Source organism: Bipolaris victoriae, assembly GCF_000527765.1.
Source record: "Bipolaris victoriae FI3 unplaced genomic scaffold scaffold_25, whole genome shotgun sequence".
NCBI classification, from domain to species: domain Eukaryota; kingdom Fungi; phylum Ascomycota; class Dothideomycetes; order Pleosporales; family Pleosporaceae; genus Bipolaris; species Bipolaris victoriae.
The window spans coordinates 268366-286100 of record NW_014575367.1 but is presented as its reverse complement, the minus strand read 5'-3'; the positions used below and the strand labels follow the sequence as shown (position 1 = coordinate 286100).

General features: G+C 51.7%; 3 protein-coding genes across 3 annotated transcripts; 1 reads left to right on the top strand and 2 right to left on the bottom strand.

The window, feature by feature from the left end:
- Window positions 1–116: 116 nt before the first annotated feature.
- Window positions 117–8487, bottom strand: COCVIDRAFT_94116 (hypothetical protein; the record flags this gene model as incomplete). Its single annotated transcript, XM_014703112.1, has 6 exons — window positions 117–898; window positions 949–5121; window positions 5170–5364; window positions 5420–6098; window positions 6151–8243; window positions 8358–8487. The coding sequence occupies 6 exons, from the start codon at window positions 8485–8487 to the stop codon at window positions 117–119; spliced, it is 8052 nt and encodes a 2683-aa protein (XP_014558598.1).
- A 5117-nt stretch (window positions 8488–13604) lies between these two features.
- COCVIDRAFT_25024 (hypothetical protein) lies at window positions 13605–14926 on the bottom strand (the record flags this gene model as incomplete). The annotated part of the gene is made up of 4 exons (XM_014703045.1): window positions 13605–13877; window positions 13934–14150; window positions 14212–14692; window positions 14752–14926. 4 exons carry the CDS (start codon window positions 14924–14926, stop codon window positions 13605–13607), a joined length of 1146 nt encoding a protein of 381 aa, XP_014558531.1.
- Window positions 14927–15260: 334 nt separating this feature from the next.
- On the top strand, window positions 15261–17517 carry COCVIDRAFT_25023 (hypothetical protein; the record flags this gene model as incomplete). Its single annotated transcript, XM_014703044.1, has 4 exons — window positions 15261–15753; window positions 15809–16254; window positions 16303–17169; window positions 17230–17517. 4 exons carry the CDS (start codon window positions 15261–15263, stop codon window positions 17515–17517), a joined length of 2094 nt encoding a protein of 697 aa, XP_014558530.1.
- Between the last annotated feature and the right edge of the window lie 218 nt (window positions 17518–17735).

Genomic DNA, 17735 nt, shown 5'->3' with positions numbered 1-17735 from the left:
CTTGTACTGTAATCAGGAAACCATCATGGTGCATTATCGCAATTATTTTAGTCCTTATGCTGATGCTAGACGCCGCCCAGGGAGGCTTTTCTTTTCTACCCATGTACACAATCCCATCACGAATCATCGCCAAACACATCTCCTAGCTCAACCTTTCCGACACTCCAGATTTCACGTTCATCCTCAACCTCATCACTAGATAGACCAAGACCGCCTGCTCCACCTTCTGCCTCTTTCCTTTCTCTTGCTTGCCCTGCTAGCCTCATGGCCACACGCTTGAAATAGTCTCCCATGCTACGTTGCTGACCAGGAGACAAGCTCTTGCCTGGACCAGTCATGTACTTGTCGAACACGGTGCTTTCCTCGTCTACTACCGAGAAGATGCTAAGGAAGGCTGCCTCTGCAGCCAGCTTGACTGGAATGACCGGATCACGAACAGATGCGAATACCACTGGTATGACCAATGGAATATGTGGCCGGACGAGCTCGTTGTGTTGCCGCGAGACGGTTCGAAGCACCACAAGCGCCAACCGCCTCGTATCAACAGGATTGCCCGGCTCAACAACTGGCGCAAGAGCCTCGAAAATTGGTTTTGTATGATCGAAACTCTTGTTGCTCTTCTCAGACAGCAGATATTTGCCCGCTGCAAGGACCGAATTGTCTGAAATAAACGGTTGTGAGTGCGCAATACCCTGGCAGATAATGGACACAGTCTCGTCAGCAAAAGATTCTGTCAAGGCTTCGGGTGCATCAAGCAAGATAGCGTTGAGCGCCAACACGGAAGCTTTGTTGTAATGTGTCGTAAGGACACGGGCCTTCAGCAGGCTGGCAGCAATTTCTCCGGGTAAGCAACTGATGAGGGCACCCAAAAGTCGAGCATTTGTAATGGCCATTGCGTCTAGACGTTGTTAGTGGGTAATGGAACTATGTTATCGATTCCGGTCTTACCATTGGATTCATCGGTCTCAGTATCAATGAGACCCAAAATGGAATTTCTGCTCGCTTCGCTCATGTTCTTGCCCGCCTTGCTTACTACTTCAAACAGAGCTTTCAGCATGGCAGTCTTGACAGCCTCGTCGCTTGTCTTGGATCCCGTCACCAACTCGGCAATTAGAGGGTCCACCCTTGGTGTTAGCTTGATCAGTGTACCCAAAGCCTTGGCCGCTCGTGCTCGTAGGATATCAGAGGATGTGTCTGCGAGTGATTTGGCAAATGTTCGTTGAAGTTGCGGTAGGAAAGGTTTGAGGAAGGTAGGAATCTTTCCGAGGAGATTATTGAGCGTGAGTAGGATGGCGGCCTTGACATCGACAGAGCGCTCTGTAACCACACGAATGAGAGGTCCAGTAATCTGAGTGACAAATGGCTGCAGTGCTTTGGCGCTTGTACGGTCAATGATATCAGAGATAGCCAATGCAGACTGTGTTCGCTGCTCTACCGATCCGTTCATGAGACCTTGCAGGAAAATAGGCAAGATGGCGTTGATACCCTTTGGCAAGGAGAAACCGGGAAGGTCTGCACCGGCAACACCGACTTGGTTGAGTGTTTGGCGTGTAGACATGACGAGCGACTCCATCTCTTCCTTTCGCAGCCGCTTCGATGTGAGGGTACTGAGCGCAGTCCATGCTGCTTTGACGACCTCGGGATCGCTGTCGTCAAAGGAAATGAGGAGTGCACGAATAAGATCGGGATAGTACCTCGAAAAGTCGACATCCGCTTCTGCGAAGAACTTGGCAAGGTGCATATCCGCACGTGCGCGTCGCCTCTCGTCGTCGTGCTTCGACAAAGCAAGCATGACACTCATGGCGGTATTGAGCCCATCAAACTCATCCACAGACAGGAGTACCTTGTCGAAAGATGCTTCCAGTTCTGACTTGAGATCTTCGTCCTTTGTAGCAATGATGTTGTCCATGATAGTATTGAGGATATTTGGCAATCTCCTAGACATGGAAGAGCTTGCAACTTCAGCCAACGATGCAATGGCGCGAGCATTGAAGGCAGACATTGGGGAAGTAAGAAGCGTTGGTAGCAGATTTGGCAGAATGATGTTGGACCTTGCCTGGTCTGTGAGAAGAGTGAGAAGTGCCGAGAGGGCATTCTGGGCATCATCCTCTGACCGCAGAAGGTTGAGTAGATATGGCAAGACCTGGTCGACGGCCTTCTTGCCGAGAATTTGCTGAAGAGCATCGAATGCATCCGCTGCAGCTTCTCGCACGTCTGCATTGTGATCCACCAGAGCTGTTCGGACGACCTGTATGAGTGTCTTCTCATAATCCTCAAGCTGTTCTGGTGAAGCAGCTGCGATAAGTTCTCGCAAGGCAATGCAGATACCCTGCTTGGTGTCGGTATCGGTAGTATGAAGACCTTCTTCCAAAGTAGGCAACAAAGTAGCCAATACACCGTCTCCAGCCTTTCGAATAAGTTCTCCAAGGGAGTTGCTGGCAATGACCTTCTGCTCCATGTTCGAGCTTGCCAAGCGACGGATGATGAGTTGTGTGAGCGTAGGGATAAGTTCCCGCAGGGTACGAGGACTGGCAACCAATGCCTTCCAGACGGTGACGGATGCAGTGCGCACCAGACCCGAAGTATCGCACCTGCATATGTACAACGCAGACAAAACCTTGTTTCGCTTCTCTTCTCCGAGTACTTCGAGCAGAGACTGGCCGGCTTCTTTGGCACCCTCTTCCACCTCTTCTTCTTCCACCTTGCCACTGATACCAGTGAGGTTGAAGAGAAGGTCTCCAACAAGCTCGACGGAACTGAGACGGATACGGTAGCTGTCGTCTGCAAGACCTCTCTCCAATTCGGGAAGCAGGAGATCGATGGCCTTGGTAGCGAAATTCTTAACCAAAAGACGACCCGCGCGCAAGGCAGTTTCTCGGATTGATTCGACGTCGTCTGCAAGACCACCAAGAATTGGGGGAATGATTTTGCTGAGATAGTTGGCAAAGCTGTTTCCGAAACAGACCGGCAAGAAGATGAAGAGCGACATGAATCCTTCGCGGACTGAGGCCCTGCTGCTGGCAACGTTCTGTAGGATACTTGGAAGCGTTTCCTCCAAACGTCCAGTTCCAAGACCTGCGAGGACTTCCGAAAGTGCTTGTGCAGAACCAAGTCGGTCTCCCGCACCTGTGTCGGACTTGAGTGTAGCCATAAGGCTCGGAATAAGATCGGGTAGCGCATCCTCTCCAAGCTTTTCCACGAGTGAACCGAGTGCTTTGGACGCGGTGGCACGCGTGGCCGGCACAGGGTCCACAATCGCAACGCGCAAACCAGCGACCAAAATTGGCAAATGAGAGATGAGATCCTTTCGCTCGGAAAGGTATGCCAAGCTTCCAATGATCTGGGAAGACTTTCGCTTTGTACCCGATCGATCTCCCAATCCTCGTTCCAGGATACGAACCACCAGAGCGAGAGATGGAGCGTCTAGGAAATGAGCGAATTGAATCTTGATCAATGCGTCAAGGGCATCGTCGGTGTATTTCGTAGGGTCGCTAAGAGCCTTGAGGATGATGTTGACGACACTCTTGATCTCGGGGTTGCTAATGACTTCTCCGAAGCGTTGCAAGCTTCGGTTTGCTGAAGCCCTTACTTCCTTGTGACTGTCTGTCAAGACTACAGTAAGAGGTGGGATAATATCGGGCAAGCTGAGAGCCAGCTGGTTCGGGTCCAGGTAGGCCATAGCTCCCAAAGAATCGCAGGCACCCTTCTTACTGCGCCATTGGTCCTCATCAAGACCATCCAGGAGTATTGGGAGCACCTGCTTCACTCCAAAGGAACTGAGTGTGGAGAAGCAGGTTTTTGCTGCGTCAAGACAAGCCTCGCGGACGTCTGCGCTGGTGTCACCAAATCCAGCAAGCAACTGTGGGACGAGCTGAATGACATATGGTTCGAACAAGCGGCCCATAATCAAGGAGAGCAGCTCATACGCTAGGTATACTCCCTGCCTCTGGTTGGGGTCCTTCTTGTTTTCGCTAGCTCCCTTGAGCGTAGACATGATGCGGTATTCTTTGAGTACGATCAAGCCCTTTCCTCGGACGATGCCTGCAAGTCCATAAGCAGCGCCGCGCCTTGAGGCATACTTCTTGGATTGTAGTAACTGCTCCATCATCTGGTTGATGTATGTAGAAAGCTCCTGTTCTGATGTGAGAACCAAAGGCGGGAGACATTGCGCGACGGCATATTGCACTGTCTCTGAAGGTGTACTGAGGGTCGACAACAACCTTTGCACGACCTTTGGAACTCGCTCATCTCCAGCAGCCAAATGACGACCGAGTGCACCGTAAAGAATGACGACTGCTTCGTTGACTTGATCATACATCTCGGATTTGCGATCAGGTGCTTCGAGCGCGTTCTCGAAAAGTTCCATCAATGGCTCAACCTTGGTCTGCGCCTTCGCTGAGATGACTGATGTTGCTGCTTCTATCAATTCGTCTCGGACTGCGGGGCTTCGATCTCCCAGAGGGCCCTCATAAATCAAAAAGTTGAAGAACTCAGGGAGGTCATCAGGCTTAAATCCCGGAGTCATTTCCTTGAAGGTGAGTGCAATGCCATCTCTGCTCTCCCAAGGATCTCGTAGATCAACCTTTCGGGGCATACCATACTCATCACGCTCAGGAACCCGCGGCTTAGCCTTTTCCGTATATGACTCGCGAAGCCTCTTCAAAAGGTCGTCGAATGTATCTGGGTATTTGGTTATGATCTCGCCGATAGATCGAGCAGCAGCTCGTCTGAGTGGTTTGTCCAGTGAATCGAGATATGGTAGCATCTGTACACCCGCGTCTGGCTTCAATTCGAGATCATTCTCCTCCCAGATTGTCTGTGCAAGTTCCGCGTTTTCCGGTACATCGTCATGACAAGCAATGAATATTTCTTCGCTGAAGGTCATGCCGTTCATGTCTAGCTCAGCATCTATGGCTTGAAGAGTCGCTGTTCGGACACCGGTCTCCGGGACAATGGTTCCACGAAGCAGGGCTGTCAGCTCGTCGTTGGTAATGTTCGGAGCCAGACCACGAGCAAGATCCAAAAGACAATCCTTGATCAACTTGTAGTGTTGCTGGTACCGTTGCATTGACCACACAAGAATCTCTAACATGTTCTTGCGTGGAAGACGGGGGTCAGTACCTGTAATTAATTAGTTCCTGGTCTGAGCATTTGTAATAAGACACTTACAAGAGTTTGTATGGAATGTAAGAATTTCGATGGCGAGGATAAGCTGTTCATCAACTTCCTCAGGCGAGGATTTGCCTATACCACCCTTTTCCAAGACTAAGAAGATGAGGGGTAAGCAGTAGGCGAGAGATACAGCGTCCAATGGTCTTTGTTCACTCAAGAAACGAATGCGGTACATGACGCGTGTCACAAGGTCTGATAGCATTAGCATGTATGAACATACGGTCAAACGGGGCGTAATTCAACTTACCACCAAGGTCTTCATCCTCGTACTCTTTCGCGAGTTGTATGGAGCCAATTGTTCGAAGTACAGCCACGCCAACAAATGGTCTTAGTGGACCCAAACGGCTAGAAATCTTTTCAGAACAAGCGATCAAAGCAGTTGCCGGGACATCTCCTAGGAGAAGTCCAGCGCCAGCGCGCACAGCTTGGATCAAGAGATCCACGGCCGGACCCATCCACTGATCTGCATCGGTAGGGGGGCCAGTTGCAAGGCTCTGGATAATGCCCACTCCTCGCTTCATTCTTTGCTCAATACCAGAAACTTCCTTCCTAATGGCTGATTCTTTAGCCAGCTGAGCATTGACCTTGGCTTGCTCATCTGCAGTAAGTTTCTTAGTCTGACCCTTCTTTTGCGCCAGTTGTGCTCGGAGCTCCTCTTCCCACTTCAGAGTATCGTAGTCCTTGGTATTCTTGTCTATCACAACGGGCGCCTTCTTGGACAGGACATCGATATAAGCCGTGCCTTCAGGAGTACGGAAAATGGCAGCTTCGGTCGGACCAACGGCTTCCAGCTGTTTTGGATCCAGATCTTGACTGAATTGCTTGACTACGGCGGGCAAGGCAGCATCTGGAGCAACGAAAGCCATGTCAGAGTATGCACTATAGGCTGCCAAGCCAATTGCTGGAAATCGGTCATTGTCCTTGTTCTTCCAAGTACGTTAGCAATAAGACTTTCTGGGATTTCATAGGTCTACATACCTCTGTAGACTCATTGACAGTCTGCATAAAGTCTTCCAGATTGTTCCGAACTACATCACCGGGATCAACGCCCATGCGCAGACACAGCTCGATCCAAGATACTCGAGGAATGACTTCCTTTCTTGCCAGAACAACAAGGTCTCTCGCCTGTTTGTGCAGAGTCGAAGGCTCGATGCTTACACCCTGTTTCTTTGTCGTATCTGGGGGTAGGCAAATACAGGCTAGAACTGCCCCAAGCTCGTTAGAGCCTGTTTTGGATGCCAGTGCAGCGCTGTCCTTGTCCTCAAGCTCATTTAACTTATACCACGTCCAGATTCCATCTATGATGATGCTGCTGATCTTCTCTGGGGATGTTTGGAGGTAGACTTGCGTCAGTGCTTGTTTAGCAGCCGACTTTGCTTTAGCAGAGATGCTCTGCGATACGATGAGGAATATATACGCCTGTGCCCATGAATCGCGAACATCCTTGGAGGAAGATTGTGTGACACTTGGTGCAACGGCGTTCAGTGCAAGTAATGCAATCGAGACATCTTCCTCAGCGGATAGTTTCGAGTACACTTTCGGGTTGAGGATGAAGGAAGGCTTGGGCTGCGTGGCGAGAGATTGTGAGATGACATCGGATTTTTTGAAGATGGATGTTAGTTTCTCATCCTTCATGTTCTGGACTCTATCAATGAGAAGCGCCGCAACGTAGTGTCCTACTGTGGCTAAGCCACTTTGGGCTGCTGGGAGTGGATTGGTATTGACATCTTGCCAGAGCTCAACGAGCTTTGGAAGCGTGGCTTGGCAGAAGGCAAGTACATCTAGTTGGCTCTGCTGCTCTTCAGACAAATTCCACCAAATATCCGCTGCACGGACGGCCCAGAGCCGCTTGACAGGAACGCGCTTGTCTCCCATGCCTTTGATAAAGGCATCGGATACCGCCTTGTCGAGGGCAACACCGTTGGCTAGACCGAAGTTCAGATGGGTTGTCATTGCTGACACTTCTGCAAGCACAGCTGGCTCACTTGCCTCCTTCAAGGCAACGGCTGCGATGCCTACGGGAATTTTCTTGGACAGTGAGGGAGACTCGGGTAACGCCGTAAGCATCTGAGCGTGCAGGACCTTCTGGTCAGCACCCGACACCTTGCCCTGTTTGAGAGGATTCAGCACTTCGTCTGCTACTTTGTCAATCCTGTCGCTATCCTTTGATCGTGAGGCAAGGGCCTTGAAGGTGCGCAGGGCGCCAGCTCGAATAATCGGGTTGGTAGATTTGACGTTAGCCAGCAGCGGCTTCAGCATGTTGCTGAGGAGAATTTCTGAGAGGTCCATGGACTCGGGCAGGGCGAGGATCATGGGCGAGACGATGTCGTTGAGCACCACTTCAGGTGCTCTCAGGAGAGCCTTTTCAATGGGTTGGAAGACATTGGTGCGCAGCTCGTCCAAGGTAGGGAAGGTGTCGAAGAAATCGTGCAGGGCGTTGGAGATGTGGTGTGGGAGTTGGTTTCTCGAGCCAATAATTTCTCTTGTGTAGAAGGCATAGTAATCTTGCTTGTGATTTTCGAGGAGCGGCTTGATGGTTGGCAGGCGAGACGAGACGCCTGCGATGACACCGAGGAAGACGGCATTTCCAGCCGTGGGAGCAGAGCCCTTTGCGGTGAGGGTAGTGACGAGTTTGGAGAGAGCGTCTTGGGCGATTGCCTCTGAGCGGAAGACGGCGCGCAGAGCTCGTCTAGTAGAGACGAGGGCAGAGTGTGCGAGGCGGCTAGCCCGGCGATCGCTGCCTGTGCCCACACACAACTCTATTGCGCGCGCATCGGCGAGGGCGACGTTCAGTCCGTGGGTTGCCCAAGCATCGGGTGACTTTGCGAGTTGCAGAAGCAGCACCGAGCACCAGTCGTTGAGCACAAAGGCATTGGAGTGGGCAATGCCCTTCTTTGCACACTCTTGTTGCAGGAACTTGACGATAGGCGGCAGCACCTTTGTTCCGTGTGGGCCCGTCACCAGCGACCTGAGGACGCCTTCGACGGCGCGGCGGGATTCGCGGTCCTCGTATAGCGGGTATGTCTCGAAAAGTGTTTCTAGGAGCGCTTGCAGGTCGGCAGTCTTCAGTGCTGCTGCACAGGACAGGGTCTCGTCAGTCTATTGCTGGTCGTATACATTCATACACATATGTATATACATATATGCATGTGTGGGTGGGTGCATCGGGGCGTCCAGGCACTCACAGTCATCTGCGACCTGTTGCTGCAGGCCCGACAGCTCGTGGATGCGGCGCTTGGTGGAGCTCGTGATGAGCTTCTGCCACAGTCTGTCGCGGTCCAGGGCCTGGGCTTCAGCATCCCCATTCAAAGCCATGTCGTCCAGTCCATACGCAAAGGCCAAATGCGGATGCGGGGAGGTCGGCGGGGTGGGTGGTGAGGAGCAACAATCGCGAAATGATAATGCCAAGATTTCTCGTCTATTTGCCCACCTGCGACGGACTACCATGACATCGCTGCTCGGCGCTCAGTGCTCAGTGTCAGGGCACAGGGCCATGTGGATCGCCTTGCCATCACCAAACCCCCACCACTGGCCTCGTCTCCCTGCCGCTCGCCGCCTAGCTGCTGCTGCTTCTCCACCAACTGAGCGCCCTGATGCGTCCCGTCTGTATCTCAGCCCTGCCCAATCTTGATCTCGCTCGGGATCAGGCTCCGAGGTATTCTATACGGCAGCCCGCTTGAACTACATCCCTGCCCCTCACCTTACTTAGCACCCCGGAATCGTATCAATTAGCCAAAAAGAGAAAAGAGGATATTCGCCCCAGCCTTTCCCATGGCCAAAAAGAAGAAGCCAGCCGGCAATCCTGCGCGTGGCTTTGCAACCACATCTGTGGCCAGCAAACCTAAACCCGATAGGTCTGTCGCTGACGCCCCAGCTAAAGAAGTTTCTCAAGCGCAGTCAAAAGAAAGCCAAGCAGTACCAGAGCCGGCATCTCAGGTACCCCAGCAGGCTACACTGCCAAAAGAGGAAGTTGCACAAACTCCCGAAGAGCTCGAGGCCCAACTCGAGCGCGATGAGCTTCAATTGTTAGTTGAAAAGCATGCTGCTAAAGTCCGCCGCGAATCCAGTCGTCATGTTACACGCTTCCAGACCGACCGCAGGCTTCTGCGCAGCCAGTCTTACTCTATCGCCGTTCATGAATGGCTGCCCGGAGAGATCCTGGACAGCATCATACTCTTAGCACAAGCAGAGTCCAATGATTCAAACAGGAGGCAGGGCCAACAGTCTTTTCTGAAAACATTGACCGAAGACGATGCCATTTTCAAACTATGGACGCTTGATTTGACCCTCCGTGAACTTGGCTTCGCAGACAGTCACATCGAACCTGTCTCAACATGGCTCTGCGCCAACGCCGCTGGTGTCGATGCGTCATCTGGTATATGGGGTTTTCAAGAAGCCTTGGAATGGCTTGCACTCGACCAGTGTGAAGATTTCAATTTTTCATATGAAGAGTCGCCGCCCAAACGCGCAGCTCTCGACGCTCCTCCTCCTTCGCGACCTGGTAAGTCGTCCACCTCCATGTACACTTTAGTGCGCCTCGCTAACCATAAATAGTTACACCACCCCGTGAGGCGTTGGCAAAGACCGCAGCCACACCAGGAGCCTCAACGCCTCCAAAAGCTAATGGCTCTACGCCTGTCGAAAACGACCAAAGTGATATCCATGTCAGCGATATCGACAGCGACATTGAAAGCGAGGACCTCGTCCCCACATATCTCAAGATCAAGAGCAAACTTTATGAGATTGACCCGCAGCTCGTGGAAACAACTACACGAAAGTCACAGAAAGGCGCAAAGTCGAAAAAGCCCGAGCCCGTCGCTCCCCAGACACCGGCTGTTCGAAAGTTACTCTCTCAGTTGCAACAGCTGAAGTCGGATACTTTATTCGATGAAGACGAAGCTGAGGAAAAGTGGCCAGCCAGGCGCAATCAAATCGCCCAGAACCAAGCCGAGAAACGGCAGCGGAACGGTACACAGCCCCAAGTTCTGAAAGAGCAGAAAGAAAATAATGAGACCCAACCTCAAAAGTCGATTGAAGCCGAGGTGCCCGCAACTGAAGCACCACCAGTTGCTAGCCAAGACGATGAGGATATGGATTTGCTCGGTGAAATGTTCTCTGCAGTTCCTGACTCACCATCGAAATTGGAAACTACGCCCAATGGCGCAGGCTCTGCTGATGTGACTATACGTGATTTTGGCAAGGCAAGCGGAGTATCTCCCCGCAAAGTGCTCGAAGAGGCGGTTCGCTCAAGGTATGCGACAAATGATCTCCGCTTTGAGCATATCAACTAAACATCGTTAGGGACTCTGGTGCGAGTTTGTCGTATGCAGTCATCTCACCTACTATGTACACTTGCCGACATTCACTTACTATCATTTGGTCAAAGGATGTCGATGTCGAATACGACACCGAAGTTGCTGGAGTGACTGTGACTCCTTATAGAGGGCAAATTACATTCGCAGCAATCGACCTTGCAACCGTGTCTGTTGAGCAAAGTGAGAGCTACATCTCAGTCGTTGCACTTTTCTCCATCTCTGCTGCCTCGCCGAAGGATGAAAAGGTCCATCTACGACTGCCACCAAACTGGAGAGAACTTTATAGAGAATTTCTCGAAAGTCGAAAGACACGTCTGGATGCTGCAGATCGCGATGCCATAAAGCGCTACCGTTCATTCGTCCAGGATCAAGTTGAAAATGAAGAGTCGGATGGTGTTGTTTTCACAAATCGCTTCAAGATGCGTAACCAGGCCGCTACAGGCTCTAGTGGATCAAACTCGGGGTACAACACGCCAATACGCCAACACGAAAGTCTAAGGGATCTATGGGCTGCCAAAACCTCTACTCCTTCATATCAACACATGCTTGTCGGCCGATCAAACCTTCCGGTCTTTGGTTTCAAGGAGTCCATTCTGTCAACGGTGGACAAGAACCAAGTCACCATAATTTGCGGTGAGACTGGGTGTGGAAAGAGTACGCAAATTCCGGCGTTTGTTCTCGAGCACGAGCTTGCACAAGGCAAGGCATGCAAAGTCTACTGTACCGAACCCAGACGAATCTCCGCCATTTCGCTTGCGCAACGTGTGAGCGAGGAGCTAGGCGAGGGGCCGAAAGATCTTGGTACTATGCGCTCACTTGTCGGTTACGCAATCCGACTCGAGTCTAAGATGTCATCACAAACTCGTCTAGTGTACGCAACTGTAGGTGTTGTACTTCGCATGTTGGAGTCTTCAGGAGCTTTACAAGAGGTTACGCATCTGATCATTGATGAGGTCCATGAAAGGTCTATTGACACAGACTTTCTCCTTGTTATTCTGCGGTCGCTGATGGTACGTCGGCCTGAATTGAAGGTGATATTGATGAGTGCTACCGTTGACGCCGCCAAATTCTCACGATACCTCAACGACGCACCCATTCTAACAGTGCCTGGTCGTACATTTCCAGTACAGACACGATACCTCGAGGATGCTATCGAACTGACGCACTATACGGGGGCATCTGAGCAGAACACCAACACTACTACCAGCGACAACGACGAGGATGACGAAGTCACAAGTGACAAATCCGGCATTCCTAACAAACTCCCTGGTTACAGTGCTGCAACGCGCAATGTGCTCTCTAACTACGACGAATACGCCATTGATTACGATTTGATTACCCGACTTATTGAAACCGTTGCCTACGACCCGCAACTGAGCCGCTTTAGCAGCGCCATTCTTGTGTTCCTTCCAGGTATTGCCGAAATCCGCCAACTGAACGATATTCTGGCTGGCCACCCTTCGTTCAAAGCTGATTGGTATGTGTATCCGTTGCACTCTACCATCTCAAGTGAGGATCAGCAGGCTGCATTTTTGATTCCTCCGCCGGGTGTGCGCAAGATTGTGCTCGCGACAAATATTGCAGAAACTGGAGTAACGATCCCGGACATTACCTGTGTCATCGACGTTGGCAAGCACAAGGAGATGAGATTTGACGAACGGAGGCAGCTCTCACGTCTGACGCAATCTTTTATCTCAAGAGCCAATGCGAAGCAGCGCCGTGGCCGTGCAGGCCGTGTTCAGGAGGGATTATGTTTCCACCTGTTTACGAAATACCGCCATGATAACCTGATGGCTGAACAACAGACGCCGGAGATGCTGAGACTGTCACTGCAAGATTTAGTTATGCGTGTTAAGATTTGCAAGTTGGGAGATATTGAGGCAACACTTGCTCAGGCGCTCGACCCACCCACGTCTAAGAACATCCGGCGTGCCATTGATGCACTTGTGGAGGTTGACGCGCTCACACCAAGTGAAGAGCTCACCCCGCTTGGTCGCCAAATTGCAAAGCTTCCGTTAGATGCACACCTAGGCAAACTCGTGTTGCTAGCTTGTACTTTTGGCTGTGTCGGCGTTGCCATCACCATTGCTGCAATTCTTTCTTCCAAGTCTCCCTTTGTGACACCTTTCGGAGCAAAGCAGCGTGCTGATATCGCTCGACTTGGATTCAAGAAAGGCGACTCGGACCTACTGACAACATACAATGCCTACAAAGCCTGGAAATTAGTATGCACAACTGCCGGCCGATCAGAAATGCAATTCTGCCATAAGAATTTCCTCAGCGCCCAGAACCTAGGCAACATCGAGGATCTCAAAGCACAGCTTCTCTCATCCCTCGTAGAAGCAGGCTTCATACAAATGACGCAAGACGAACGCCGAGCCCTGAACCGCTACAGAAGCACACCGCGCCACCGCGTATTCGTCGAAGTACCACCCCAATATGACACCTACTCCGACAACGACCTCCTCGTCAACTCCGTCATCGCAACGGCCTTTTACCCCAAGATGCTAACGCGCGAGGGCAAGGGATGGCGCAACATATCCAACAACCAGACCGTCAGCCTCGCACCCACATCCGTCAACAAGGGATCGTCAACCGCGCATTTCCTATCCTACTACCACATCATGCAGTCCAGCAATAAGTTCTACAACGCTCACTCGACATCCATTGCGTATCCCTTCGCCATGGTCCTCATGGTCGCTGCGGATCTCGACTTCAAACTGCACGCTGGCGTGATAAGTCTACCGGGCAACGTAGTCAGGTTCTCGGTAAGGGATTGGCGGGCTGCCGTGGGCTTGAAAGTGCTTAGGCGCAGAGTCAAGGAGATCTTAGCGGGTAGCTGGAAGAATCCTGCGAGACAATTAAGCCACCGTGAGCAAGAGTGGTTAGGCTTGTTTTTCAGGATCTTTGAGCAAAAGTTTGAGAAGGAAGAAAGGATTAGGGAGAAGGCGGCTGGAAAGGCGAAGTAGAAGGGTAGATGGCTGGCAATGGCAATGGAAATTCTTTTTTTTGGCACCAGGATGTTTGATATTTATTGTGTATGTGTTCTTGCTTAAATGAGACTCAATTGCAAAAAAGGGTATGTATGTAAAGAGGAGAGGTTTCAGCTTGCTAGATTTATACAGATGGCTTCTCGAACTCGGCCTTGCCATCCTTGATAGTGGCATATCTCACTGTGCCAGATGCATCCGTGTTTGGTATGGGTGCCTTTGTGCCTTGTTCGCCAATGGACTTGATTTCCTCCTTGATCTTCCTCGTCACGGCGTCTTCGACCGCGCCAGGCGGGCTGTCAGCAATCTCATCGACGTCTCGTAGTGTGAGAACGTCGCTGATGCGTGAAGCACGCGACTGGACGAGCATGGTTGTTGGGCCCTCGAAACGGAGGAAGAGCTGGGTAATGTTAGTCAGTATGTGAGTAAATACTGTAGGTCATGTGTTCAACGTACCCTGTCTCCCCAGACTGTCCTCCGCATCCATGTCTTGAGGGTGTGATATGTAGTGGCTAGCGCGCGCCATGTAGCCGTCTTGCTCATTGTTCGGAAAAACTGAGTGTTCTGGACCAGCGAGCCGAAGCCCAGGTCTGGAACTTGGAATCGCACATTCGACGACTTGAAGCGGAAGGGGACGGGTGGGGCGTTGGAGGCTGTGTATGCTACCAAGTTGCTGCGTAGTGGGGTTAGTCAAAGATGGTAGGTGGGCGGTTGTTCAGGCAAAGGCGGCATACCTGGGGTGGGCTACGTAGCTCTCACCAGCCTTGACGTGGACCTGGTAGATCTGGCCGTTTCCTGTCAATGCGAGTAGGCCCCTGCCTGTGATGTATGTGTTTCCCCAATGTGCCAGGCCGAGCTTGACATTGTATTGCGGCTTCAGCTTCAATGTGAGGCCAGTCCACGCAAGCAGCGCCTGTCTTTGGCTGATGATCCAGTCATCCCTTCCGTCTAGGTTTACTGAGACAATGCTCGATATGGGAGTTTTGGTGGAGATGAGGGCCGTGACGGGGCTGGTTGACGACACTTTTTGATAGAGGAATGGAATGCCGACGGGCGCGCGCTGAAAAGGCTTGAGGACAGACAGGGTGGAGAGAGTGTTTTCCGACTTGCCGCTGAGGCCGACGAGGGTACCGCGGCGGGTGTAGAGCGTCTGCGAGGCTGAGAGGGAGACAGAGAGGAGGGAGAAGGGTGTGCCGATGACGTCGAAGCGGGCGTCTGCGCAGGCCGAATATTTTAGCAGGGTCGCCTCGCTAAGGCCACAGAGAAATGCATACCGGGCGTGTGCATGGGCGTGGCGGTGCCCTCAACACTGACTGCCTGCTGCAGGCTTGGTTCTGGTGACGGGCTGGTGGCCGAGATGTTGATGCATCGCGCCGCAATTGATGGGCGACCAGTGGGTGTGCATGTGCGGGCCAGGTTCGCCCAGGGCGAGGCAGCCGATCGTAGCATGGCTGTGCCGGGCAATTGGCGTGTATGTGTGGGTGTCGAGATGGTTTGTTGGAGGAGTAGTAGTAACCGCAATGGCAGTTATTATTATTATTATTAGCAGTATCGGCCGGAATTAATTAGTCGTTATGATGCAAGCTCGCCCGCCCGCCCGCCGCAAACGCGCTAGACAAGGTGGGATGGGCTGCATCCATGTCGGGTGGGCTTCTCTAGGTACTCTCATATGACGTGCTCGTCTTCCTCTCTTCCGCCACTTTTTGTTCAAGCAATTGAACACACGCGCGGATTTCTTGTTCCTTTTCTTTGCTCCAGGCGTGTCTAACATGTCACTGCCATCATGTTAATTCCACCTCTTGCCCGCGCCGCCTGTCGGCCGGGTCTTCACGCATCCACGCTGCGCCTTCATCCTGTACACCACGGCATCCGCGTCTTCACCTCGTCTCCTCTTCATAGAAAAGATGCTCATGGCGAGCGGCCAAAGCCGGGTTCTCAGCCTGCACTCGAGGCTACCAAGCCCGCAGCCAATGCTACGGCTGCGAAAGCAAAAGTCGCAAAGGCAGATCCGTTGCTTCAAGAACAGGTCTTGACCAACAAGGAACAGCGCAAAGCTGACTGGGCCATTATCAAGGAAATGTCGCAGTATCTGTGGCCAAAGGACAACATGGGCACTAGATTCAGGGTTGGGCTGAGTGTAGGGTTGCTGGTTGGCGCAAAGCTGCTCAACGTGCAGGTCCCCTTCTATTTCAAGAGCATTGTAGACGCCATGAACATAGATTTTGCTGCTGTAGGCGGTACCGCGACTACCGTAGCAGGCTCGATGATTATCGCTTGTAAGCTAGACCCAGCAATGCATACTCGTCCCATTTTGGCTGAGACTACGACCAGACGGCTTGACCCGTATCGGTGCAACTGTATCCCAAGAACTGCGAAACGCCGTCTTTGCCAGTGTTGCTCAAAAGGCCATTCGCAAAGTGGCCTGCAGTGTCTATGACCATCTACTAAGGCTGGATCTGAGTTTCCATTTATCAAGGCAAACAGGAGGCCTCACAAGGGCCATTGATCGTGGTACAAAGGGCATCAGTTTCTTACTGACTGCTATGGTCTTTCACATATTCCCCACTGCACTCGAAATCTCGCTTGTATGCGGCATTCTAACATACCAATACGGCTGGCAATTTGCCCTCATCACCGGCACTACAATGACTGCTTACTCTGTCTTTACCATCATGACCACTTCGTGGAGAACAAAGTTTAGGAAACAGGCCAATGCTGCTGATAACAAGGCAGCTACTGTTGCAGTCGACTCCATGATCAACTATGAAGCTGTCAAGGTATTTCTCCTGAACAAGTTTTGTAGTATTCTCTATTAATGTGTATAGTACTTCAACAATGAAAAGCACGAAGTCAAGCGTTATGACAAGGCCCTTCAGGACTATGAAAAGGCCTCTATCAAGGTCGCCACTTCCCTGGCCTTCCTCAACTCGGGTCAAAACATTATCTTCTCCTCTGCTCTGACTGCCATGATGTATCTCGCTGCCAACGGCGTCGCAACCGGACAACTCACCGTTGGCGACCTTGTCATGGTCAACCAACTCGTCTTCCAACTCTCCGTCCCCCTCAACTTCCTCGGTTCCATGTACCGTGAACTCCGCCAGAGCCTGCTCGACATGGAAACTCTCTTCAACCTGCAAAAGGTCAACGTGACTGTCAAAGACAAGCCCAACGCTCCCCCACTCGTCCTCAAGACGGGCGAAATCAAATTCGAAAATGTCTCCTTTGGCTACCGTCCCGACCGTCCCATCATCAAAAACCTCACTCTGACCATCCCCGCCGGCAAAAAAGTCGCCATCGTCGGTCCCAGCGGCTGCGGAAAATCCACAATCCTCCGCCTGCTCTTCCGCTACTATGATCCACAGGAAGGTCGTATTCTGATTGACGGCCAGGATATCCGCGACGTCAACCTAGAGAGTCTACGCCGCGCAATCGGAGTAGTACCTCAAGACACGCCTCTTTTCAACAACACCATCCAGCACAACATCCACTACGGCAATCTAGACGCCACTCAAGACCAAGTCATCGAAGCAGCGCGACGCGCCCGTATCGACGAGACTATCGCTCGGTTCCCCGATGGCTACAACACCATGGTCGGCGAGCGCGGCATGATGATTAGTGGAGGTGAGAAACAGAGACTCGCCATTGCGCGATTGGTCTTGAAAGATCCGCCGCTTTTGTTTTTCGATGAAGCTGTATGTTGCCCTCTACTTCCCCCCACCCGCCTTCTATGAACTAACAAAATAAAACAATAGACGTCAGCGCTAGATACCCACACCGAGCAAGCACTCCTCTCCCACATCAACTCTCTCGTGAGAGAAAAGAAGCGGACATCAGTGTTTGTGGCGCACCGTCTTCGCACAATCTACGACTCTGATGTTATTATCGTGTTGAGCGAGGGTGGGGTCGCGGAGAGTGGGACGCATCAGCAGCTTATTGATCGGAGTGGGTTGTATAGTGAATTGTGGAGTGCGCAGGAGACTATGTTTGTTGAGGAGGGAGAGGGAGAGAGCGTAGAGGTAGAGGGTGAGGTGAAGAAGTAATGAGTAGAGTGGGAATGCTAAAAAAAAAGGAACATGGACTTTTGTACAAATGAACAGTTTTGAATATGGGTTCACTTAATTTCCTCAGTATTACATTTATAACTGAGATCTCCAAGTCCTTGCACTTCCCCATCGATACAAAGATCTTACTCCATCCCTTTCCTAAGAGTGCCAGAATTCCATAACCCGTACAAGTGCAAAAGCTATCACATCTACAC